Consider the following 25,237-nt stretch of genomic DNA (forward strand, 5'->3'; position numbering starts at 1 on the left):
TGTTTTTTAAAAATCAGCTTTGCAAATGTTTTATACGTGTCCGGCCTCAAGGATACAGGATGCATTTCGGTGAGTAACTATGTTTACTTGCACCAAATAATCCGGTTTGTTGCCCTTATTCTGAAAAAAGACAATATTCCTAATAAGCTGTTTACGTGTCTAATGAAAATGAACATTCCACTAATGTTCCTGTTTACATGACGCGGTGCTTTCTCTGGGTTTTCAATGTTTTTACACCGTGTGAACACAGCCTCCCTCTTTCATTCCTTCAACCAGCTTCTTCAAGAGGTCGGCGTTGTGATATTTGTGCACGTCCAGAGAAAGCTGTTGATATCCAAGTCTTTATAATGTTTAAACGTAGGTGTGTTTCTCCTTCCGAGCAGAACTGTTGGCTTTTCTTCTGGGCATCTCTGCTTCATTCTCAAAGCTGCATTCTCTCTAGTGTCCACCAGGGGGCGACTCCTCTGGTTGTATAGAAGTCTATGAGAAAATGACTCTACTTCTCTCTTGATTTATTACCTCAGTAAACATTGTAAACATGAGTTTATGGTCTCAATCTCTAGTTTCAAGTCTTCTTCAATACAGCATGATGTTCATTTAGTACATTATGGTCCATTTAGAGTCAAACAGACCATAAAGCAGGGGATGCTTTAGGGGCGGGGCTACACAGTGATTGACAGGACTCTACCAGAGAATAATATCTTCATATCATCTTCATCGTATAATGCTCCATTTAGAATAAAGCCTGATTCAGAATATCAAAACAGAATGTGATGTCATGAGCCATGTAATAGTGGAATATTTGGTGCAACGTAGTCACTGAATTCATGACTTTTGTTGACAAGGAACCTCCACAGGACACTTTAAAGTGCATTCGATAGAACAAGAGCTGCTTGTCATTAAAGTACAAAGGCTCCACGTTCAGCTGACCCCGTCCTCTTCTATCTGCTGCTGGTGCATTTTGAAGGCATCAGGTTTAGTCCCAGCCAGCCAGTGAGCGCCCTGCAGTCAATAAAGTGGTCTGCCAGGGGGGGTTCCACGGCTCCGCTCTATAAACAGTATGCTCTGTAAAGTAAACAGTGCAGCCCTACACCCGGCCCTCATTATGCACTCTGGCTGTGTGTTGAAGGCTCCTCCAGGGCCGCTGGAACAGAAGTGAAACACAACACGGCAGACTGAGTCCGGCTCCGCTGAGCTCAGTCAAACACGGCGCTCTGCAGCTCTGTGCTGGAGAGGAGAGCACAGAGACAGATCCAAGACTCCTCAAGACCGGAAATCTTCAATGCCAACTCCTTTCACCTTCCCTTTCCTGCAAGAAAACATGCAGGTTATGGAAAGTCAAGACTTTTTCAGAACTTTTGATTTATGTTTTAGTTGCATGAAATCAATTTTTCTGCCTCTTGTTTAAGGTCTTTTCCTGTCACGTCTAAAAAAAAACTAATTTATAAGGTTTACAGTTTTTTTTAAAAGAGAAAATCAAATGCAAACAAATGCCCTGTCGTGATCATAGCACCTCTCCTTTCCTTCCTTCTCTTTCCTTTCCTACACCTTCTACTTTATGCAGTAAACATGCAGGTTATGGAAATTCATATTTAAGACTTTTTCGGAACTTTTAACAGAAATCTGCAGCTGGTGGTCGTCCTGCCTTTCCTTTCTCATTACGTCTTAGTTGCATTAAATCTTTAAGCTTGAATCCAGTCCAATTTGTAAAACATCTGCAGGCTGTTCACAGTTAATGTTAGTAATTTACACGTTCTTTTACGGCCCTGCTTTCCTTTTCTTTCATAAATTGCATTTAATCTGTCAGCAGGAGCTTTATTGTGATTGTCCCACATCGTCTTTATTCGCTTTCCCATAATCTCCAACTTGCTTGAATTCTAAAAACAAAATGCCAAAAATGTAAAGATCTATTTTCCCTCCATCCCTCCATCCCTCCTCCCGTTCGCTCCCACTGTTCCTCCCGTTCCCTCCCACTGTTCCTCCCGTTCGCTCCCACTGTTCCTCCCGTTCGCTCCCACTGTTCCTCCCGTTCCCTCCCACTGTTCCTCCCGTTCGCTCCCACTGTTCCTCCCGTTCCCTCCCACTGTTCCTCCCGTTCGCTCCCACTGTTCCTCCCGTTCGCTCCCACTGTTCCTCCCGTTCCCTCCCACTGTTCCTCCCGTTCGCTCCCACTGTTCCTCCCGTTCCCTCCCACTGTTCCTCCCGTTCCCTCCCACTGTTCCTCCCGTTCCCTCCCACTGTTCCTCCCGTTCGCTCCCACTGTTCTGTTCCTCCCGTTCGCTCCCACTGTTCCTCCCGTTCCCTCCCACTGTTCCTCCCGTTCGCTCCCACTGTTCCTCCCGTTCGCTCCCACTGTTCCTCCCGTTCGCTCCCACTGTTCCTCGTGTTCACACACGTCTGCTGCCTGTAGAGGTCAGTGTGAACCTAGAGAATCAGACGTGTTCAAGCTGCTGGAGAGCAGATATATCACAAACACAACCCACAGAGGAATATGTTGTTGTTGTGTAAACAACATGGAGTTCCTCATGAGAGTCATGTTTCCAAACTCAACATGTGTGTGTACGGGCCGGCTAAATCTGGTTCATTTGGTATTTGTTTGCAACTTGAGCCCCACTTAGGTATATTGATCAAAGATGGACTAATATATTAGTTTTAATAATGGAAAATTGGGGAATATATTCATAACTTTCCGGCCTTAGACTTGACTTTCCATGACTTTAATTGGTATCATAGTGAGTTAAGTGAGTTAATAAGCAAATTCTCCCTTTTCCGCTGTGTTCTGACAGCTTGTTTACTTCTCTAATGATTCATTTATTAGTTTGTTTTGTGTGGATTTCACGGTATAAGTACGTAAATACATTTTTATACTATGCTCGAATTGGAATATTTTGTTTAAACGTCAAATTGAACAATTTGGTTGCTGGAAATGATGTGTTACCATATTTAGTACATTAACTCAAGTACTATTACAAGTATGTATATGTGTATATAATCAACTAATACATCATGATGTATTAGTATACTAATACTTTTATTGCTCACCAGGGGTATAAAAGTAAGTACTTGTATTTACTTGTATCTTCCTACCTACAGTATATCAAGATACTTTCTGGTTAAATAAAGTATAAATAAAAATAAGTAAAAAGCAAATTTCACAAACTACTAAATATATTCAAATAGAACCACACATTTACCAACAGCAGTATTAAAGTGATGTCATAATCCAGTGATATGATGTATAATTCTGAAATAAAAGCAAACTGAGTAATTTTTCTGTATTTGTATACTTTTATATCAAGAGATTATTGTCTGATTAAAGCTATTTATCAGGATCTACTTTTCTTATTTATTATTGGTCAAATAAAACATCATAATAAAGAACAGTGTGTCGGGTGTGTGAGGAATGTCGCAGGCTGGACTCAGCTGCAGCAGCATCATCATCATCTTCATCATCATCATCCACCCGGTGAGGTCAGATCAGCCCGGCGGGCGGCGCATGCATTGCTACCTGGCTTCTCTCTCTCACACACACACGTACACACACACACGGAGAGAGAGAGAGTTTGAGAAGTGCTCTGGACTTCCTGGTACGGGACCATGGACGTTTCGTGCTCCACTTTATCCGGGGAACTACCTGCAGCGATGTGATCGAGCATAAAGCGGACCCGTTCGAGTCGAGGGCAAAGGTGAGTTTCCATGTTGTTGGATAATATTTTAAATGCATCTGTCAGAGGGAACGGTAGCGTTTACTGCGGTGCAGCTTAATGACGGTAGCTCCTCGTTTATCGGTAGCAAAGTGAAACGGACCGTGGCGTCCCGCTGGGTTTTTTTTGGGGGGGGGGGGACTTTCTTGTGCGTCTTTTTTTTATTTTTTATTATTCGCGTTGTTTCACGTTTACGAAAAGAGGATACGCGGTGTTTTTGTTATTGTAAACTTTGTGCTTATTTGTATTCACCGAGGCCTACCTAGCCAAACCCACCACCGTTAAGCTAGCAGAGTACAACAAGGGCGCTTCCGGTATCGTCCTACAAAATAAAAGTTTCTGTTTACAATCAAACTAGTGAAGGTTTTGGGGCTGAATATAACTTAGAATCGTGGTTGTCAATATACTTTCATATTTACAACAAAAGTAAATCAATTCATCCCCAAAAAGATGCCCTGTTCATGGCCTTTACTTTTCGTTTTCTTCCCTCTTCTTAATAATTATTATTGGTAGTTGTACCAGTATTATTGGCAGCAAAAGTGTTTGCATTATGGTAATTTGAATAGAATTTGGTGAAGTATTTCACATGCAAATATGTGCAGCTCAAAGTGGACGGAAGGAAAGAGATATTATCTTAAAACATAATTAAAAAAAATAAAATAACCCTCTTTTAAAATGTAATCTTTAGAATATTTAAATAGACATGTGAACGCTGATGCCTTAATATATACAGTAAAACTCGTAATTTTATTTTTAACAATTGTTTTGCTTGTATGAATGTCTAAAGTGCCTCCTCAGTCTTTTATTTTGAATGTGAAGTCGCTTTAGTTCCGGTTGTGTTTCGCCTGAATGTTTACAACTTAACATGGTCGAAACCCCCGAGGTAGCCTCCCGCAACGGCGTAAATGCGGCCCGAGCACCAATCACGGCCTCCCATTGGCTGTAGCCGCGAGCTCCGAGGCTTCCGATTGGCTGCCACCGCCTGTCACTCACTTTGATGAGCTCCGGAGCCGCTGCGGCTGAATTTGTACTGTTAAAATGAACCGAGGAGCTCGAGTTTGTTTGTAAAACCCGAAAATATGTAGATGTAAACAAGGTCGCGTGGTTGCCGGTTGGTTCAGTGTTCGTGTTTAGGAAAGTTGAGCTCTGTATGTTATTTCCTTCCTCACGTGAGAGTTACCTTTCGGAGCAAGGTGCGTTAAGTAGTACAGATCTGAAAGAAAAACCGGATATAAGGTGAACTCATTTCAAAATAAAAGCGTTGCAAAATAAGTTTTAGGGATAAAAGTGATGAATAAAAGCCATAGAATGAATGTAACCACCATATTATTTTATCAGTGTACAAAGTGAAAAAAAATATTTAAGTAAGAGTACAAAAGTACTTTGTAAATATAGATTAAACTGCATGTAGTGCTCATCTACACAATACAGCTGTAATGCCCTGATTAGAGTGCCTTAAGGCTTAAAAACAGTGCAGGTCTGACCATTTCTATATAGCTATGACAACAATGGGTTGTTGTGGAAAAAAAACATCCAAGTAAGTCACTTCATTATATTAATATAGGCCTCTCTAAGGAAAATTGTGATTTTATTTTGAAAATTTTGGAAGGAAGTCGTATATTTTAATTTTGCAGACTTGACAATGGTGTGTCTTTCCCGTGTGTCTTGACAATGGTGTGTCTTTTCCTGTCCCGCTTCAGGATAATGAGGCTTAACGCAGACAGGGGCTTTACAGTTTGAAAACACAAGGCGTGTGTAGTAGTATGTGGTATTTAGCATGTACCACTGTGGCTGAAATGTAGTTTTAAAGACACTAAACCTAGATATATGTAGTCCACCTGCAGGACTAGAGTGTTGGAGTAAGTGGAGGATGATATTTCACCTCCAGTATCTATCAAAACAACCACAAACTGGAATGAAATCAAGTTTTATCAATAAAAATCAGGTTTGTTATCTCCTGCAGGCTCCCGTCCCTCATATCATTGATCACATTTCTTATTCTAAATGTTCTAAAGTCTGAGTTAAGGTTGTTTTTTCTGGTGTTGATGAAATGAGCAGCATGTCAGGATGTGTCGGGGTCAGACTATTTGACGACAGCTAAATTAATTGGATTTTTAAGCATCTCTGGAACACGCAAAAACCATAATGTACATTTACATTGCGAGTGCAAACGCTTTTTGTTTCCGTGCAGATTTTGTAGAAGCAAATGTCGTGAAATCTGATTTGTTTTCAGGTCGTTGCTCTACAAGAGTTGGTGGCATGAAGTGACCTCACTGTTGGACCTTTTTGCAGCGAGATAAAAGCTCAGCGCTGCAGCGTTTTTAAGGTTAAAGATGTGACGAGACTTCATGCCACACCGTGGTGAACACTTGACCTTTTAAACACTCAACCTCCCGCTGACTTTCTATTCACTGCGTGGCGTCTTTTAGAGACCCGGTGAATGTGAGGCACAGTTGCACCCTCCTAATAGGAGTTATTTCTCCACATGATGTAGTTTTTTGTCACTGTCGGTCTGTAATGCAGCATTTAGACATCACGGGATGCATTCGCTGACATATATGTGTGTCTACAGCTGCAACTAACCATCGTTTTTACTCACTTATTAAGCTTTAAATTCTGTTCTTGCTCTCCTGCCCCTTGCATACAGTAAATGCAGTATTGGATATGCACACAGCTGCTTCTATGTATTAATGCAAAGAACGAATATAAAATGTGTGACGGTTCCCCGGCGCTGACTTGTGAGCTGCTGTTGGATCCGAGGCTCAGTGACAGAGAGGAAATGGAAAAAGCCCCGCAGTCGTCGGGGTCAACAACCACAAATTAGTTCATCTCCTTCTTCTGCTCCGTTACAGAGCCTCTCCAGAAACAAGTGTGTGTGTGTGTGTGTGTGTGTGTGTGTGTGTGTGTGTGTGTGTGTGTGTGTGTGTGTGTGTGTGTGTGTGTGTGTGTGTGTGTGTGTGTGTGTGTGTGTGTGTGTGTGTGTTGAAAAGGCAGTTTATTTGTGAGGCTGGTGCAGGTTTTGTCTGACTGAATGTCTGTAACATAGCAACAAAAGAGACTTAACTGGGTTTTCTCTCTTGTCTCTCGCAGCTTTATAAGCTTTTATCTGTTTTTATCATTTTATACCTTAAATGTGAGTCCTCTATGGGGCCTGCAGCCCCCGAAAAAGACAGAAAATGTCTCTTTTAGACTTTAGCGTCACTATTTAGGACGCAGATTAGAATCAGTACCAGAAACAGGAAAACTGGAAACAGCTAACGCAGCACCTAAAGGTTTACTGATGAACATCTGAATTGTTTCATCTGTACAGAAACTGTGGGAAAGCAGCAGGTTGTGATTTTAGAGGTGCTGCTGGTGTTTTTAAAATAAACAGAAGTGACCATATCTGGACTGAGGAGGAGTGACGTAGAGACCTGTCAATCACCGTGTAGCCCCGCCCTAAAGCATCCCCTGCTTTATGGTCTGTTTGACTCTAAATGGACCATAATGTACTAAATGAACATCATGCTGTGTTGAAGAAGACTTGAAACTAGAGATTGAGACCATAAACTCATGTTTACAATGTTTACTGAGGTAATAAATCAAGAGAGAAGTAGAGTCATCTTCTCATAGACTTCTATACAACCAGAGGAGTCGCCCCCTGGTGGACATTAGAGAGAATGCAGGTTTAAGACGCTTTAGCATCGGTTTCACTCGGCAGGATTGGAGGTTGCCTCCTGGTGAGAACACACACGGTGATTAACTGCAAGTAGAATCATATAGTTTGTTTTCTCGATCTGGGCGCGTCAAAATAAAAATAAAGGCTGCAAAAGTCTCAAATGTAGCTTTGTGAAACCTGCAGCTTCCCCGAATTTGCAGGTCAGATGAAGTCTTCCAGTAAAGAGCAGCGGAATTTGACTCCATTCACAAGGCAGGCAGCCCACCCAGATGTAGTCCACACACACAGAGGGTTTCTGCATTCCCTCACTGCCATCCAGGCCTTGGCACAGGGCTGCTGCTGCCAGTCTTTATTGGCCACTGATCCCTGCAGGCTCTCTTTCAATGCCCGGCTTCAGAGCAGCAACACACACCACCGTGTGTGTGTGTGTGTGTGTGAGGGGTAGAGAACTGCATTGGCTAACTATTCTCTTGTCTCGTGTGTGTTTACGAAGGCCGCTGTGGGATAAATGACTCAGTTTGGACTGTTGTCGTGTCGTCAGCGAGGTCTAACCGGTCTGAGGTTTACACGGTTACTCTTTAACCAGAACCGCGGTCACACAGCTGCCGGCCTGCTGAGTTTTACGACACAGAACAAAAGAGGGTTTGTTTTATTTTTATTGTTTTCGAGTAGCATTGTGGTTTGACAGATGTTTGTGTGCGTGTGTGTGTGTGTGTGTGTGTGTGTGCGCGTGTGCGTATGCGTGTGTGTGCGTGTGTGTGTGTGTTTTGAAGGCCGTTGTGAAAAGATTTTACATCGAAGCTGCTCAAAAATGAGAGTTTTAGGGCCGGGGGATTCATCGAATGTTATTATAAATTACGATTTAACTTCAAACGATTATGAAAACAAGATAATTGTGTGATTGGCCGGATCAGACTGCAGCTCTGCTAGCGTCAGTCCTGATAACTGGTCTCAGATCGGGGACAGAGGTGGACCATATGGTGGATCTAATCCCGGGTCACAGCCTCCGAGCTAATAGGGTTTTTCCACGGTCCTCTTTAGCCGCTTCATGCCAAACCAAGCTGTGGTGACGCGTGTCTCCACTACAGCAACTACAAACCAAACTTGACCTGAAAAAGGAAGTCAGTGCTTCATGTGTTAAAGCTGCATTCTCTCTAGTGTCCACCAGGGGGCGACTCCTCTGGGTGTATAGACGTCTATGAGAAAATGACTCTACTTCTCTCTTGATTTATTACCTCAGTAAACATTGTAAACATGAGTTTATGGTCTCAATCTCTAGTTTCAAGTCTTCTTCAATACAGCATGATGTTCATTTAGTACATTATGGTCCATTTAGAGTCAAACAGACCATAAAGCAGGGGATGCTTTAGGGCGGGGCTACACAGTGATTGACAGGTCTCTACCATGGCGGTCTAAGAGTCGTCTATGAGGATTTGTTTTGTGTTTGTTCTCTTAATTGAATATCTTTTGGGTTTTGGACGGTTGGTCGAACAATGATTTGAAGACGTCACCAGTAGTTCTGGGGAATTAAATTACATTTGTTCTCTATTTTCTGTCATTTTATGGTGTAAATAATTCACATGTTATTCTAAAAATGATGATAAAGAGACACAGCAGCCAGATGCTCTTCTTCTGTTACAAACCTCTGGCCCACAGCTGCTCTTTAACTCTGCTAAATAGTTTCAACCCTCTAAACCTCGATCGTAAAATTCAATGTCGGTGACAACAATGGAGACAACAAAGCCCACGAGGCAGAATCATCTCGCTCTCTCTCTGTCTCTCTCTCTGTCTGTCTCTCTGTCTCTCCATCTTTCTCTCTCTCTCTCTCTATCTCTGTGTCTGTCTCTCCCCCCCCCCCCCCCCCCCTCCCACCTGTTGGATGAATGAATCGCTGCTCGGCTGCTTATTTGTCACTTCCTCTGCCGCTGAAGCATTCTGCTGACCTGTGCTGGTTTTTCGCTCGCAGCCCTGGAGGATGTTGGATCCACCAACATCTGCAGTAGTCGTGCTCATGGCAACATCATTCCCCCCCTCGACCCCCCCCCACCCCCACCCCACCCCACCCTCCTACTTCCTGTCCGCCCCTCCCTGCTCATCCTCGTCCAGTAAGCATCTGGAGGGCGATCAAACTACCCATTATTACTGCATAGTATCCTCCGATTACTGTTATTTAGTCCAAAGACCCGGGTGATCTGGAATGGGTGGATTCACAGACACACACACACACACACACACTCTCACACACACTCACAAACCAAGGCTGTTCATTCACCCGCCCGGTGCCCTGCCATTTCTCTCCCAGTGTAAATGTTAGTGAGCAGGCCCACATCCTTCATCAGTTTTTTAAGACACTATTTGTCCATTTCAGTGACATCTGAATGGAGGGATTTCTTTATCAATAAGTGTTTTTAAAATTCATCGTTTGTCTATAAAATGTCCGTCACAGTTCCCCAAAGCCCAAGAGGATGACTTAAAATATCTTGTTTTGTCTGAAACCCATAAATATTTGGTTTACGATGTTAAAAAAGCAGCTTTTTAACATTTTAGAAGCTAGATTTTGCCAATATTTCTGTATAAACACGTGATTTTAATATTGTATCTTTGGTTTTCTCTGCAGGTCATGAGTGCCTCGAGGAAAGACCCAGTGGAGAATAACCTCACCTGTCCAAAGCCCCGCCCTACCTGGGCCTCTACCGGCCCCCCACCCCTGGACTCCCACCATGAGTAAGTCCTTCATTTCTTTTGATTATTTATTCGTCAAAAACTGTCTTTTCACGAGTGCTCTCGTCCACTTTGGCTGCTTTGTTGTGATGCATCTTGCAGGAAATTATGATTCTGCTTTTGTGTTCAGTCTGACCAGAGACTAAAGACCAGACACGTTTCAGTCAGAGTTGTTTTTTGGAGGCGGCGTTCAGAGGAACTGCAGCTGAAGACGCTTTGAGTTGCTGTTCTCATGCTGGATCGGTTGCCGGGGTTGTTTCAGTGGCTCAGATCTAGTTTGTGAGTCCACCTGAATGGTTTTGTTTGGTGTCTTGTGAGTGGAGAAGATGTCCCACCGGTGGCTGCACATTTTTCCACATATTCTCATCTCTTGTTGGGAACACTATGCTCTCATATTCCGGTGATAAATGGTTGCAGTATTGCACAGACGCATGTTGTAATGCAGTGTTTAAGATGTAGCATCAATACACTTGATCTGCCTCCCTTTGCACCTCCAACCTGCCCCCCCCTCCTCCATCCTCCCCCCCGATGGCAGAAACATATGGCACGGAGGAGCGGAGTGCTGCATCCCTCACCGCCTTATTACTCATCAATCACACCGCAAAGCATGATGGGAGGGCAAATGTAGCGGGATGTGCACTCCATCAGCTCCATCTCGTGTGTGTGTGTGTGTGTGTGTGTGTGTGTGTGTGTGTGTGTGTGTGTGTGTGTGTGTGTGTGTGTGTGTGTGTGTGTGTGTGTGTGTGTGTGTGTGTGTGTGTGTGTGTGTGTGTGTGTGTGTGTGTGTGTGTGTGTGTGTGTGTGTGTCCTGCACCGCTGCATGTCAGTGTGACTGTAATGGCTCGGCCTCCCGTGTCGTCTCAGTGAGAGTCATCCAGCGAGGCCAGACTGCAGTATGTTGTGTTAATATCCCATACATGTGTGTGACGTCTCTCACACACACACACACACACACACACACACTGCACCACAAGATCCTTTTCACCACGATGGGGTGTGTTCTGTGTCGTGCTGAACATGAGACTGGGTGATGTGTGTATATCGTGAGTATTTCTCTAATACCAGCTACACATTTAATCCAAATGTTATCGAAACGAACCATAATCAAATTAGTATGTTTTTAAAGGAAAATGATGTGAAACTTGTCATTCCCTCTAATATTGCAAATCATGTTGCAATCAAATATCAGTTAAATAATCGACTTTTTGGCCACGCCTCAGCCCAACTACAACTATATTAAATGTTTGATGTTATGCCGGTTTTTGGACACGTAACATTTCTGGCTTCTACGTGTTCGTTGCGGCTTTGTGTGGATTTTAAATATCAAAATGAAAAATCACTGATCTGACGTGCAGAACATTACCCTCAACAACTTTGGCTCATTCGTGGTGTTTCATGGTTTATTAAACTTTATATTCTTTGTTGAAAGGAGCATTTATATCTCGATAAATCCCACACAATATTAAGTCTTATTGCCCGACGTTTATCTCGTGTGTGAAATATTAAAGATCTATCTGCTCTTTGATATCAGACCTCCACGGTTTCCAGCTCCGCCGTCTCGTCTCTGCAGAGCTGTAGGTCTGTATATGGGGGGGGGCTGGGTTACCGGGTTACCGGGCAACCCAGCGCATGTGAGGCGTTTACTGGAAGGCGATTGGATTAAAGCAGACGCTGCTGAAGGGGAGCGCTGAGAGGTTTAACCTGATTACTGCCGAGCATACACACACACAAACAGGTGTGTGTGTGTGTGTGTGTGTGTGTGTGTGTGTGTGTGTGTGTGTGTGTGTGTGTGTGTGTGTGTGTGTGTGTGTGTGTGTGTGTGTGTGTGAGAGAGTGTCAGGGGGGAGGTTAGGTGGTTGATTTGATTGATTGGGAGTGATGAAAGTGTGATTGATGAGCTTATGTAATATGTAACGGGGGGAAAAGGCCACCAGCAGCGCGTGGGTTTGTCAGCCAAAGGCCACAGGAAACATACGATCAATACGTTGTTATGTTTAAAAAAAAATTGCAGAAAAATGATGACTTTGTGCTGTTTTTTGAAACATCTACGTAGAATAAATCATAACAACCTAAAACAACATGAAGAAGAAGTCAAAACAACCAACAAAAGTCTTGAGATCTCGTTTTGTTAACATGATAATGCCTCTTCCTGTCTAATCTCCCCATAAAGATCCTAAATGGAGCAAAACACACAAAGAGAGGCGACACGAGAGACGGAGACCTTGGGTTTGGTTATCGTCGTCTTAATGTGACCTGAATGTGCTTCGTAAGCAGCCGGCGCTCTGGGAGAAAAAAGCCTTTTATGTGTTTCATTATTCATCCGAACCTTTGATAGACTCGCTCTCGCCTGGAGATGGTCGACGATGTTGATATCCTGAGCTAATTACCTTAATTACCCTCCCAACAACACACACACACACACACACACACACACACACACACACACACACTGCTGTCCTGGGGTGGGGGCGGGGCCAGTTTCCTCTAATGAGTCTCTTAGCGAGGATGGATGAGTCACTACGGATGGGCTGGATTTTAGTCAGGAAAGAGGCGACAGAAAGAGTTTTCTTTACTCTGGTGTCTTTTAATGGAGCCTGGGGGTTCTCAAAGTGGGTTCCGGGGTCCCTCGGGGGTCCTGGAGGGCTTTAAGGTCAGCAGTTAAGTGAACTGTGGTGACGTTTGTTTGACACCAGTTCTTTATGACACCAGCGAAGTTAAATAATCGAACTAATCCTACTGGACGCCTCCTTTTAGAGCTTTTTTCCGGGCAAATCCAACTGGGAAGAGGCTCCTTGATAGACCCACAACAAACTGGAGGGGTTATATATCCTGTCTGGTGTTGGAACTCCTCCCCAGGAAGAGCTGGAGAACGTCCCAATCAAAACTGTCCCTTCAGGCTGCACGTGACGAATATCATCTGTGAATTGAAGAAGTCATTATGCGTGTTAATGATACACTGCAGCTCCCTCCCGGCTTCTCCCTCACGGACCGACACTGATGTAGGAAATAGATTCACAGCAGTGTGGCGACGGAGGAAGGAGAGCAGATTGATGACGAGCGAGGGAGAGACACACAATGCTGCGTATCGCTGTAATGTGTGCTGTATAAACACTGCTGGTAGTTAACGGAGGATAATGGCTCGGCTAAGACTCAGTATGTCACCCAAATAAATGGAGGGAAAGAATGAGAGGGAGGAGGTGAAGAAGCTCCAATTTAGTTAATAAGTTCCTTTTTAATAAGTCTCTCAGGGATAAATCATGTGTTACATTACCTTAAATGAAGCACCAAACAGCCACTGATGATGAAGTACAATAACAGACTTCTTTACCAAACCTGATCATACAACAGACTCCGTGCATTATGTCTCACTTGTTCGTCGTCCATTTCTTCTCCTTTTCGTCGTAACCACCTGAATAAAACACAGAAAACAGACCAACCAAGTGGTAACTGGAGCTTGGAAAGGTCAACTTTTCCATTCATCCAAATCGCTGAAATGTGACATTTAAAGATCATATTTTACATATTACATTTTATAATTATTTAAAAGAACATTTCAATCATTCTGTTTGTATTTCAAGTTTTACAAAACTGTTGTACATCACAGATAAAGACTGATAAATCACTTAAAATACAAGTCCGCAGTGTATTTTCTCTTCCTCATTGCCAATCTGTTCCTAAAATAAGTCAACACCCTCAAATTACATTTTTTTTAAAGGGTTCATGTTGTTATTATCCCCCAAAAAAGTCCTTTAAATGTGATGCAAGTCAAACTTTATGACTTCTGAGTTCACAAGCAGGAGGTTTTTAAAGGGGCACTTGAGGTCAGCATGTGCAGGCGTGGACCGTTGGCTCCAATCTTTCCACATGTCCTTCACCTATAGCAACACACACACACACACACACACACACACACACACACACACACACACACACACACACACACACACACACACCCCTCCGTCATCTCCCTGTCAGAGGAAGATTGATGTCATTGGGTGGCATGCCGGGCTCACAGTGTTTGGGTGCGGTGCAGGATAATTATCTCCTCTTCAAAGCCTCATCTGGCCTCCATCTGCCGGCCTCTAGCACGGTGAGCTTCGCCGCAGCGCTACCAGCAAAGGTGTTCACACTTCCTACCCTGCTAGACCTCTATTTACTCTCTGGTGGAGAGTAGATGAGAAGATTGACATCGCTCTCGTATCTGTCTGTTTAATATAAAGCTACAGCTAGTTAGCTTAGCATAGCATAAATACTGGAGACAGAACAGTTGTGGATGGATTAAACAAATGAGATATAAATTGTTAATAAGTTAACTTCAGAGTTTGGGGGTTTGGCAGATTTTGTTAGCATTGGACAGAGTCAGGCTAGCTGTTTCCCACTGTTTTCAGTCCTTGTGCTAAGCTAAGCTAACCGGCTGCCAGGCCGTAGTTGTATATTAAATGGTCAGAAATAAGTATATTCTCGTCTAATTCTGCAACAAAAAGGGACGATGTTTATTTCCCAAAATGTCCAACTATCCCTTTAAATATACGCTGAGCATTTTTCTTTTGTTTTGTTGCATTAAAGCACTTTTCATCTGCTCTGAGTCAGTTTAGACTTTGAAACTTTGATTTGGTTTTCTGTAGTTGTATAATAGAACTAAAGTGGCTCAGTTGTTGTTATGGGAGTATAACATCTGGAGTATCACGGTACGCTGTTTAACACTACTTTTGTATTGTTTGTGTTTGCTCGGTTGATAATCCAACATTCCTGACGGCACTTGAAGGCAGCATTCGTTCTTCTGTTTGTTTCCTTCCTGTTAAACCCTTAAACCCTGAAGTGATGATGACACATCTGGTGTTGAACGTGTCTTCTTCCCTCACACGGGCCTCTCTGCCCACACAATGACTCAAAGGCTAATTACTAGAAAGATATTTGTTTGTTCGGGACAGAGAACCGTTTGGGTTTGTTGTTGTTCCACTGGTTGGGCGGGTTTATCAGCCTGCCGCGCTTCCTCCACTTCAAGGGCCCGAGCATGCTGTGAATTTGAATTTGAATAGAGATTAAGGATTAGGATTAGTCTCGAATTTTTTTAACGTCATGCTGTTTCCGTTAATGCCACTGTGTCAGATCCACATCTAACGTCTCCCTGAAGACAGGAAGTGTGGTTGTGGAGGCTGCCTCTAGCGTCACATTAACACGGGAGACTGTAGTGTCACTGCAGGAGCAAAATCATGTGCGTTTTCACCCCGACTCTTTATTACCCACAATTCAATTTGTTTTATAGACATAGCAGAGATTTCATATACCTCCAAAGCAGAGAGGAAACATTCACTAAAGAGTGTAAACAATCAAAGATCCACTAGTAACCTTCTGACAGCAGCTGTGAATGGCAGCAATTTGGTTTAAAGGAATATAAAAGTGATTTTTACATGTTTTAGCTCATTTACAAACCGTGATAGCTTCTAACCATTTATGTAAAATGTGCTGGAGAGTTTCAGGCTCCAAATTTCAAGGGTCTGCTCAGTTATTTTATAAACCAATGGCGGGTTTGAAAGTAGGAATATACATCAAACAATCCCCCTGCAAGGTCCATTTAGCAGCTGATCTGGAGCTTTCAACTGCATCACACAGTCGTCCTCGGCACAGATTGACCAGATTGGATTGGATGTTGTTCTCCTCTCCACAGGTGTGTTTTCTCAAAAAGAAGAACTTGTCCTTGTGCAACTTTGCTTCCATCACACAGTGACACATTAAAAAGGATTTTTTTGGCAACTGGGAGTAGAACTAACCTCAGGATATTCCACTTGAAGGTAATTTATGCTTTTTATTCTATGCCGTCAGATCTCTTTCACCTTCTGTCCTTTTCTCTCTGTTTTTCCACCACGTTTTTTTGTTTTTATTCAATTCTTGCCAGTGTGTGTGTGTGAACACTAGAAGGTTGGATAACTGTGTGTTGTGCATGAAATATGTGGGATGGGGATGCTAGTTTTGTTTGCTGGAATGCAATTCTTCCACCCTCCCAGCATATTTGGTCCTTTTTCCTGAAGTGGTGAATGATGCGCTGATGGTGTGTGTGTGTGTGTGTGTGTGTGTGTGTGTGTGTGTGTGTGTGTGTGTGTGTGTGTGTGTGTGTGTGTGTGTGTGTGTGTGTGTGTGTGTGTGTGTGTGTGTGTGTGTGTGTGTGTGTGTGTGTGTGTGTGTGTGTGGTTGAGTTACAGGAAGGAAGGCTTGCTGGAATATGATTACATCTCCCAGTAAACAGGGCCGTGGTAGGAAATGGATCCACAGACCTTGTCCTCAGGGCATCAGCCTCGACACACTGAATACTCCATTCAGAGATTTAATGAGTTGTGTAATGTTGATGACACACACACACACACCTTGGTAGATTACATACCTGAACACACACTCTGACCTGCACAGGCAGCTTGCAAACGCAGTGAAACAGGCAGCTTAACTGTCACTTCCTGGAAAACTGTAAATCAGTCATGATGACCTCATCCTGCACTAGTAGGTGTGAACTTCCCAACCTGTAACCCCGGACTTCCCATTGCCTCAACTCATAGGAAGCTTTTTAGACTTTTGTACAAGGGTCGTCATTGCCTCAGACAATTACTATTTTCATTATTGATTAATCCGCAGATTGTTTTCTCAATTAATTGGTTAATCGTTAGGTTAATAAAATGTCAGAAAAGGGTTAGAAAGTCTTCAAACGTCTTGTTTTTGTTTTTATATGAACACGAGTAACAAGACAATGCACCTACATATAATTCACAAACAATGTCCTCTTCCAACCCAAATACTGACGAGCACCTGGACATCTTGGTTTGTCCAACAAGAGTTCTCCATGGTTCTTCATTTTTTAGGTATTAGTTGTGCGGTTGATACAGGTTGTTCTGATGTGACAACACATCGGAAGGTACCTGGATTTTGCGTAGCTATTTGAGCTGGGTCAAGATTCAGACGCAGTAACGAGTTTCATAAAGTTCCTGCAGTGGAAAAGCTCTCTACTCCTTCTATCTATCACCCCAAAGTCCTGCCTCAACAGGAGTTACATCGTAGTAAAAAGTCCGCCTCCAAAAAACGTGCAATTATCTTTTTAAACAGACTTGTGCCTCTATACAAAGTCTGTAGTTGCAGGGCCTCGATAATGGATTTTCTTTTAATGGATGTATGGATTTCTCTCGACGAGTGGCACAACAGTTCTGATACCTTTCTCATTGCCGGTGTTGCCGCTGGCTGCAGCTAAATAAAACGGTTTACACTCCCGCCTGGTTATGTCACTGCTGCTGGGCCGGTTCTCCACACGGCTGCACTTTTATCAAGTTTTCCAGCTATGTTATACGGCTCAGAGTGGACCTTCGGGGGTTTACGGAGGGGTTGGTGTGGCATATATTTGCTCTTTACTCCTGACGTTCTTTGCAGATCAGCAGACGACAGGTCTGGGAATGAGAACTCTGGCCGAGATAAGGGAAGGAGAGAGTAAATGACATTATCGAGCTGTAGGATGCAGAGAGCTGTGGTTCCCGGCAGATTTGGTCAAGTTCAGTTTGAGTCGCTGTAGCTGTGTCTTAAATATTCAGCGTGTTTCATTGATTTAAACTGGCTTAACCTATTTTAAACCAACTGGGAGTTTTCTTTTCTCCAGAATATGATATAACTGCTCAGATTTATAAAGACCAGGCGCCGCTCTGTGCTGACTAAAAACTCCACTTGTGAAGAAGAAAGAACGTTGTGGATAAAAACCGAATGATATTTTAAGCGAGATAATTACACCAGTTTTGATACCAACCCACACAAATGTCTCTCCGTCTCACACAAACACACAGAAGTTATGACATTAACTGGTCACAGTCTCTTCATGGCCTCGCTCTGTAGTTAGTTTCCATGGTGAGGCGAGAGGAGCTGCTGTTTTTTCGGCCCCCCTCCCTGCTCAGAAGGTTTAGTTCATCAATACATAATGTCTAGACTGGAAGCTTTGCTGTGTTTGAATGTGTGGCTTCTTTTCTTTTGGCAGAGATGTGTGTGAATTCAGCAGTTTATTTTGAAATGATTTTCTACATTTGTCGGTTAATTATTTATTGTAGGAAATGTCAAAAACTAGTGAAAGATAGCGACCACAACTTCCCAGAGCCTAAAGTGAGGTGTTGAAATTGCTTGATTTAATAGTATTTTTAATACCTAATTTACATATGACAAATAAAAGCGGCAAAACGTCACATTTGAGAAGCTGAAACCAACAAATATTTGACATTTTAGTGGTGTCATTTGTTTTTGCGCTGTTACTGTTATTAGCTACCTTTTGTAACTTGTTAGCTAGAGCTAGCTGTTAGCTAAAGTATTTTTTCTCGTGCAACTTCTGCTATTTCTTGTTCACCACGACATCATACCGATTAGTTTTCTGCCTCTGAGTGTTTCTTCAATTATAAATCGCCTGCACGGGCCACGCTAACAATACTAGCATGGTTGAGCTAACAGGCGACTGTGACTCAAAGTTATCGTTCTATGTTTTTAGTTTGACAAGTGTTAGCTCTAGTGCTAGCTATCGTGTCACGTTAGCTTGTGCCGTTAGCCATCAGCACGTTATCTCCAGTGTCCAAATCTACTTCTAGAGAAAATAATAACGCTAGTTTATTGTTTTCCAGCTAGTTCTGCTGTTTCTAAATGCTAAGAATATTCATAGATAAGATGTGCTTTGCTTGTTTATTAACCTGTTATGTTCCAGTTTGTTACACAAATGACAAGACATTGACTGTAGTTAGAGCAACTATATGGTTCAAAGGGCGTACAAAGCTAAGAAAAACCGTTATAACATGCTGTTAAAGTGTAAAATGTGCTTCAATAGATATTCAAAACACACACTTAAAAGACAACGAACAGGTTGCCTCATAAAACACACAAACATGCCAAAACATGATGCATGATGTCATTGCATTGTCTTCAGATCAGTTGTTGATGAATAACAAGAGTATCTTATCAGGCCAGACCACATTTGCAACCTCCCAATGCGACCGCGAGTAGTCGTCTTACAGCACACACACACACACTCTCTCACACACACACACACACACACACACACACACACACAGCAGGCGGTGACAAACATCTCACCGCCCGTCAACCCGTGATAAACGACACACACCCTATCGACCAATGTCAAGCGGGATACACCTGATCGACTGTGTGATGTATATGTGTGTGTGTGTGTGAGACAGAGAGCGCAAGCGTGGAGCATTGTGGGTAATATTCGTTGACTCCCACGCTGGTGTCGCAGTCACCGGGACTGTCATCGTCATCGTCGTAGATCTTCGGCTGTCCAGGGCTGCTTACGTCAACCCTCCCTTGTTTCTTCTGCTCGGCTTCGGTCCTCCAGCTGTTTATATTTACTGCCACTTTGTAAACAATGCTGCACACACACACACACACACACACACACACACACACACACACACATGCACAGGTCTCCCACCTTTGTGGTAAACATGGTGGCCGTTTACTGGGAGGTCTGGGAGAGGTTGGCTCAGAGGAAGGCCCTCAATGTGGACTCACAATCAGACTGATTTATTAACCTTTGGTTCAGGTTCATGTTTGGTTTGAACTCTTTATTTATTTCATGTTTATTTTGACTTTCAAGCCTTTTAAGGAAGGAAATGACTGAAACCATATTGGATTTTTACTTACTAGTTATATATTATAAATAGAGCTGCAACTGATGATTATTTTCATTGGTTTATAATAATCTTCCAGAGCCCTGAATACAATATTTTAAATGTTTTGTCTGACCAACAAAACGATGTTCATAATATCTTGGGGGTTTTTACAGGAAATGGGACCAAAGTTGCAATAGATGTGTGCAAAAGTAAAAGTACAATATGGAGAAACAGATGGCCAAAATGTTAAGCTTTGAAAAAGAGCTGAAACAATTCCATGGTGGCGGTGGGAATGGAACTCTTGTCTCTAACCTCGTGAGAAAACCACTTATGAGTCATGTTTACAAATGCTGGTTTGCATTTTATGAGGCGATGCAAACCCAAACAAACCACACGCAAAAATGCAGCAAATTAAACTCATTGTGGTTGAAAAACAGACACAATTCACAACAGTTACACAGTGAATCTGTTGTGTATTGATATCTGAATATTGAGTGTAAGCACAAGTCTCAGCCTTCAAGAACTCTTGATTCAATAAATTCTTCTCTCATAAAAAGACGTCCTTGCTTCAGAAGAGGAGGTAGTTTGTTAATGAGGTTTTGAATAGAACACTTTTGTATAAAATGTCAAAACACGACGTGTTTATAGCCGTGAAGGACTCTGGAAATCTGGCTGAAGTCTGATTGGTCATGAAGCTGCACACTTCAAACAGGAAATGACACGGGGGGGTTTAACAGGAAGTGTGAGGCAGAGCGGTGATGTTGTTCTAGTGTGTTTTCTTTCCCGTCCGTTCCCATTCCCTCGCTCGCCAGGCCGAGAGAGGAAGGAGAGAGGAAAGGAAGTGAGAAAGTCAGAGAGCAGAGGGCATTCTGGGAAAAGGGGTCGCTCGTAGTGACAAACCTAAAGAGAGTTATCGCCTCACTCTGTTCCCCTTTAGCTCTATTGAGCGTTTTAGCGTCTTTTGTCTCATTGTTTTGGTTGTACGACCCACAACTCTATACTGCTCTTCACCGGCCTCTTTTCCAGACTCCAGTTGCATGTTAGCATGTTACATGTAGTTTGTAAGTTAGCATGGTAGTGTGATGTATTATCATTTATCTCAGAACATAGCTGAGGCTGTTGGTTATTTGTTCATTACTTTTAGAGGAATCCTCTCTCTTAAGTTAAATGCTTCTAAATAAAAAGTCAGGATTCATCCTCTGGAGAGCACAACTGACTAATTGTAGGCTTCACAACCGGCTGTATAAAGTCAATAAGCAGCAGACATGCATGTGCTTAAATGTGTTCACGTTGTGCGTTGGCATCTCATTGGCATTCAGCAGCAGGACTCGGGAGTGCCATGACGCACTGAAGCGCAGCAGGCGGCATTAATCAATGTGCCGAGCTATCAGCACCCGGCCTAATTCAATCACCCCTCCAACACAACGCCGCCATTAGGACAACAGAGGAGTGTGTGTTCACGCCGCTGTCACGTCTGCGTGATTTGTGTGTGCGAGTCCAACGCCGCCAACCCCAAATCAAACCCCTTTTAGAGAGACGGAGTGGGAACAGGAAGCAGATAAAGAGCATGTGCTGTGTAAAATTGGGGTAGTGGCACAAGAAGTGCAAGCGTGGGGGCCAGAACGATGACAGAGGAGTCTGTATAGTCTTCTATGGTGGGAGTTGAAGTGGAAACAAAGACGTTGAAAAGACTTTCACTGTGTGTTTTCCCGGCAGGCGGCAGAGATGCTCATTTATTCATGTTGTCAAGACAGTTCTTGACTAATTCTGAGCAATGAGGACTTTAAAAGCTTCTGTGTTTCCTATTGAAGTCTCTTTTTTTTTTTTTTTTTTCACTTTTTTGTATCTGTCTCAAAGCCGTCTGCTCTCTTCTTTATTAATGTTTCTCTTGTTCTTCTGTGTAATCTGCCAAATCTCTGGCTTTTTTTTCAAGCAAAAAGGACAAATACCCTCTGTTTTCTTTGCCATATGTGACAGCATATCAAAAAGCTTTTCTGACGAGTGAAGCCAATGCTGAAGTATCTTAAAAGCTGCATTCTCTCTAGTGTCCACCAGGGGGCGACTCCTCTGGTTGTATAGAAGTCTATGAGAAAATGACTCTACTTCTCTCTTGATTTATTACCTCAGTAAACATTGTAAACATGAGTTTATGGTCTCAATCTCTAGTTTCAAGTCTTCTTCAATACAGCATGATGTTCATTTTGTACATTATGGTCCATTTAGAGTCAAACAGACCATAAAGCAGGGGATGCTTTAGGGCGGGGCTACACAGTGATTGACAGGTCTCTACCACAGACGTATACGCCGTCTTGACGTCACTCCTCCTCAGTCCATATATGGTCACTTCTGTTCATTGGTTGTGAAAAAAACAACATGGCGACGTAATCCAAGATGGCGACGGCCAACACGCCAAATTCGAGGCTTCAAAACATCAGTCCACAAACCAACGGGTGACGTCACGATGACGACGCCCACTTCTTACATATAGTTTATTAACAAAACAAACAAATTGAGGATATCACGGTGGGCTCTAAGAAATTGTGAATGCCTATAAAAAATGATTAAGCAAGGAAATAATCTGCTAATTAATACAATCGTTAGTTGCAGTTCTACAAAAATACCTGTATCGACCCACACCAACCTGTTTCAAATCCCCCCCGCTCTCTACAGTTGTGGTTTTTCAACCTGTGTGAAGTGTCTCGACATCTCTCCAACATCCAAGATCGAAGACCCGATGGCGGCATCGACAGCAACTCTGTTGCCAGTTAAAGCTAAAAAGGCCGCCACCAGCCCGAGCTCTTATCCGACCCGAAGATTAAAGACCAGACTTACAGTATCTGTCTGTTCTGGAGGGCCTATTGATCTGGTGTTTGTGGAGAAGCACCCTTTATGACTGGACCTATAGGTGCTGTCTGGAGGAGACTGAGGGCTCAATCAATATCTACCTGCATCTCTTCGATTCCCTTCCATCTTCTCACCTTACTTACTCTCTCCCTCCCATGTGTGACTCCTTTGATAATCCTCCTCCTGAAATACAGAATACAAAACAACCCCAAAACAATGTTCGCGTCCAGCTCGGGATCTATTTTCTCCACGTGCAGAGAACGAATCTGACAAGAAAGCACACAGATAATCTATTATAAATGATACGTTCTCTCGTTTGCATGACTTTACATAGAAAACAATCAGCGTGGTTGTTGTGACGTGCAACTGGTCTGTGTTTTTGTAGTGTTGCTCCAACGTTAATTCATCAGAAGTAGGTGTGGGAATGACTGCACTCACTGAAAGGTGGCCACCATTATGTCTGTAAGAGGCCACACTTTCACCTTATCTAGTGGGGGGGGTCCCAGCCTAGCAACACTGGGTCTGAGCATAGCAACAGCAGAGTCGGTCCAGCGTTGCGGTAATTGGACCTTTTGACTCAGCGCCAGAGGAGCAAATACAGACACACGTCAGCACAGGGGTGCATGTAGTGCAACAGCCTGCCAAAAATCTGCATGTTTGAGAGAAAAAGCACCCGGTTTATTTGAGTGTTTTTGCAATGTCTCCGTTAGTATAATACATAATGTGATGCTATACAACGCTTTCCGCTCCCTGCATGCTGAACTGTCCTTGGGTAGGCGCAGTATATATGTGTGCGTACATGTATGTATGAGGATCATTGTGGGTGTGTGTGTCATAGAGGTGTGTGAAGAGTTTCTACTCAAGGTCACTTCATGAGACACAGAACATTAACCATCAAGCACCATCTTGTCAGAATTAATTGACAACCAGCTGGAAGTCCTCTTAAGTGAAAGGTCGACGTCGGCATGATGAATTTTGAAGCACTGACGTCGGCGTCATTGTGGTGGAAATAAAGAAGTCACAACATGGGGGATGTATCGCCAATTGGAAGTATAAATGGACTGATTATAGCAAGATGATGCAGTTAGAGAGAGAAACGGGCGGGAGGAACTGTGGACTGATTAGAGATGGCGTAATGGACGCGGGCGGAGAGTACATCGCGAGACAAGGAATGGACGGCTAACAAGAGTAGTGGAGAGGATGTGTACTGTACAAAGACTAATTAGATATACTCTAATCTAATGTAGTGGAAGGATGGGAGTCTTAAGTGCACTGCAAACAAATCTCCATCACATCAATCCCTATCGTCCCTAATTGAGCCCTAAAAGTCTTGATTTATAAAAACACGTAATCAGAAATCTGCAAAGAAAGGGAGATTATTTCAACATGTGTCCTATATATATATATATAGTTCTTTTACTATTTTTGCTAGAAATGGGATGAGAAGATGTTTTTATTACTTTAAAGGTGCAATATGTGATACCTGGCCACGTGCTCCAGAGAAATAACAGGCAGCATTTCAACTCTACTTCCTGATCCATACAATCTAAACTTACTGTCATCAGTTATTAAAGAAAAAAAGAATACGCTAAATTCAACCGAAATGCTCAAACCCTGAGAGCCGGTCACAATAGCTGCTATCTTATAATGTTCATTTGTAGCTATCTCGGGTTTATTGGGCCACTTCCATGTATGTTTCCATAATTTGGCAGAAAACAATACGTATTTTTCGTTATAAATACAAGGTGTCCACTTTGGATTTAATCCAGCAAACAAACTATTAAAGTTTGTGCACGAGTGCATCTCTACTTCTTCGTTCTCTCTTGGACTGAAGACAGACTGGACGCTGCAGTGACTCGCTATCGCCTCTCAAAGTTCAAGTGTTATTACAAGACAGGACTAGCCGGGGCTAGTGTTGTGTATAGGAAGAAGCTAGCAGGACCTAGGATGGATCCCTGAGGAACCCCACATTAGATACAGCTATAAATAATGAAAGAATACCCAAATTGACTGAAAAAGACCCGTATAAGTAACACCAGTGTGAAGCTGTGACATTAATGCCAACCACGTCTTGAAGGCAATTAATTCAGACGCCGTGATTGACGCGTTTTAAACGCCACGAGATCCAGAAGAAGTAAGATAGCGCCTTCCTCAAAGACCCAAACGGATATGTTTTCTCTGTTTTTGCACATTGCAACCTTGAATTCTTTGTTATTGTTATCTTTGTTCCGTCTTAAAAAAAGCCACTAAAAAGATCTTTATCATGATAACAGACATGCTGAGGGAGCGAGGCTTGTGACAAAGACGGTTAGAAAATGTGAGAGGGCGAAACCTGAGGTCGACGGTGTCACTGATGCTACTGGGTGTAATCAGTGGGACACACTAACATAGACACACGCATCTTCTGCCTCACTTTCACCGCTTTTACATTCTGCATGTTCTCAGCTTCACTGTAAATGTACACCAGAGAAGAAAGAAAGGGGGCTTGGTGACAGAAAGGGACACAATGACGAGGAGGAGGAGGAGGGTGCAGGAAAGCAAAGAGGAAGGGAGGGAAGGAGACGCTGGGGGTGAGTGAGTGGAAGCGCTCATTAATAAGGATTTAAAGGATGTGATGAGAGGATAGTGAGCGAAGCAGACAGCGTTTTTGCAGGACTGAGGGAGGGGAGGGAGGCTGA

At 43.1% G+C, this 25,237-nt stretch overlaps 1 protein-coding gene across 5 annotated transcripts in view; it reads left to right on the top strand.

The window, feature by feature from the left end:
- The first annotated feature begins 3,502 nt into the window (after positions 1 to 3,502).
- Positions 3,503 to 25,237, top strand: part of usp6nl (USP6 N-terminal like) — a 56,984-nt gene continuing 35,249 nt past the window's right edge. For 3 of the 5 annotated variants that reach the window (XM_076111469.1, XM_076111472.1, XM_076111471.1), the window contains exons 1-2: positions 3,503 to 3,686; positions 9,980 to 10,086. Coding sequence is in view for 1 of the 5 variants with exons in the window: in XM_076111470.1 (XP_075967585.1) it covers positions 10,083 to 10,086 (4 nt within the window). In the remaining 4 variants the exon portion in view is untranslated. The remainder of the gene's footprint in view (positions 3,687 to 9,979; positions 10,087 to 25,237) is intronic. The other 2 variants (XM_076111470.1, XM_076111475.1) reach the window with 2 other exon arrangements.

The sequence above is a fragment of the Anarhichas minor genome, unplaced genomic scaffold (genome assembly GCF_050575085.1).
Source record: "Anarhichas minor isolate MPS153535 unplaced genomic scaffold, ASM5057508v1 ptg000045l, whole genome shotgun sequence".
Lineage (NCBI taxonomy): Eukaryota > Metazoa > Chordata > Actinopteri > Perciformes > Anarhichadidae > Anarhichas > Anarhichas minor.